The sequence below is a fragment of the Medicago truncatula genome, chromosome 4 (genome assembly GCF_003473485.1).
Source record: "Medicago truncatula cultivar Jemalong A17 chromosome 4, MtrunA17r5.0-ANR, whole genome shotgun sequence".
In the NCBI taxonomy this organism is placed as follows: Eukaryota; Viridiplantae; Streptophyta; class Magnoliopsida; order Fabales; family Fabaceae; genus Medicago; species Medicago truncatula.
This window is the reverse complement of record NC_053045.1, coordinates 16,724,643-16,726,453: the sequence shown is the minus strand read 5'-3', so window position 1 is coordinate 16,726,453 and position 1,811 is coordinate 16,724,643. Positions and strand designations below refer to the sequence as shown.

At 36.9% G+C, this 1,811-nt stretch overlaps 1 protein-coding gene across 1 annotated transcript; it reads right to left on the bottom strand.

The window, feature by feature from the left end:
* Positions 1-518: 518 nt before the first annotated feature.
* On the bottom strand, positions 519-1,271 carry LOC112420795 (CENP-B homolog protein 2-like). Its single transcript, XM_024780491.1, has one exon. It carries the CDS (start codon positions 1,269-1,271, stop codon positions 519-521), a length of 753 nt encoding a protein of 250 aa, XP_024636259.1.
* Positions 1,272-1,811: the final 540 nt, after the last annotated feature.

The window sequence follows — 1,811 nt, the reverse complement described above, 5'->3', positions numbered from 1 at the left end:
GTACGCACAATATCTTCTAAACTCTGAACCTCCGAACATGCTTCATTTTCACCTGGGTAGTTCATTAGATTGTCGATATCCATCTTATTACGATAGCCACATTGATTGATCATAGTCTGGAGGTCTTGAGTTTCTTCATCAAAAGTGGATTCATCCAAATTTCCTACAACGTCACTAGCTTAACGAATTTTACAGTGTCGGAAGCAATTCGCTATTGTTTCTTTTCGAACATCAGATTGTCCCACCTCATAACCTTCCAATATTTTGCGATAAAACCTTCTACGGTAATGCATCTTGAAAGCTCTTATTATCCCAGCATCGCAAGGTTGAATCTTTGATGTCATGTTGGGTGGCAAGAAGAACAACTCAACGTTTCTTAGCCCTTCAATATTTCTTGGATGTGCTGGACAATTATCCACCACAAGTAGAACTCTTCTACCATGCATCATTTGGTCAAATGAACGAACATATTCATCAAAAAGCACACTAGTCATCCATGCTTTTTTGTTAGCTCGATACTAACAATCCAAGCTATTCATGTTGACATTCTTGAAGCAACGAGGCTTTGCATATTTCCCAATAATCCATAGAGGGATTTTTTCAGAGCCATCTTCATTGCAACAAATAACTACCGTCAGCCTTTCTTTATCTTGTTTTCTTCCTTCAAGTTGTTTTGTTGCCAGTGAATGATCAGCTTGTAGCTTATAAAACAACCCAGTTTCATCCATATTGAAAACATCTTTAATAGGGAACTGATCAATTTTCTCTCGAATCGATACCAATTTCTGCTCCATGTCTTGTACATCAACAGACCCACTCTCGCCAAAACGACGAAATGACTTTATGCCATGTCGGTGCTTGAATTTCCCAAGCCATCCTGTAGAGAAGTTAAAATCTGAATCATCATGAGGGTACAAGAGTTTCATTGTATCTCTTGCCTTCTGCAAAATTAATTCTCCTGTGATATTCACACGTTCTTGATGCTGTAGAAACCACTCATAAACAACCTTCTCCATGTCAGGATATTTTGCTGGTTTGTGTCTTTTGATCTCCGCTCTTCCCTTTTCTATTTCAGCAGAGAGATAGTCATTTGACCGCTTAAGTGTGTTTGATATTGTTCCTTGACTAACTTTCAACTGAAATTTTCCCTCAAGCCATCTCTGCAAGTCTTTTTGTGTGCTTGCAGGATTATCTCTCTTGTACTCGCACAACTCCTTACGTATTTGATCTGACATAGTTGATTTTGCAACACCTTTTAGATGAGAAGCCATCTCGTGAGTGAGATATGGTTTGAATACTTTTAACACATTCATGTAATTTATATATGCCAAACTTGCTTAAGAATACATTGAACATTCCAGTTGTTTACATTTACTATACACTTCAAAAGTCAAAAGTCATATTTCCAATGGATATGAATACAATATTTATTAATTTACATTGAGTCCCAAGATTTGGTGCAACATAATTCTAAGAGACATAGACTAATTTGCCTTTTTGTTTGGTATCTACAGTATAATTACTTAAAAAATCTTTAAATTAATAATTATTAATTTATCGATAAATTAATAACTCTCTAAATTAATAAATTTCTCCGGTCCCGACATTATTAATTTATAGAGTTTCTACTGTATTTTGTTATGAAATCTCACCCCTTCTGCTTGAAAATATTGCCCTTCGTATGGGTAACTTGCAGGTGACCGTGCTTAGTGTGCAGTTGCCGTCGTGAGTGGCCTTGCCTTCACTGTGTCGTCTAGGTCGCTCTGATACGTAACGGGATGGGGCTATATGTTATGCATGCTTCGTTCTAT

Bases quoted from the DNA above. Each gene is read 5' to 3' on its own strand.
- LOC112420795 (XM_024780491.1), bottom strand. From the start codon at position 1,271: ATGGCTTCTCATCTAAAAGGTGTTGCAAAATCAACTATGTCAGATCAA.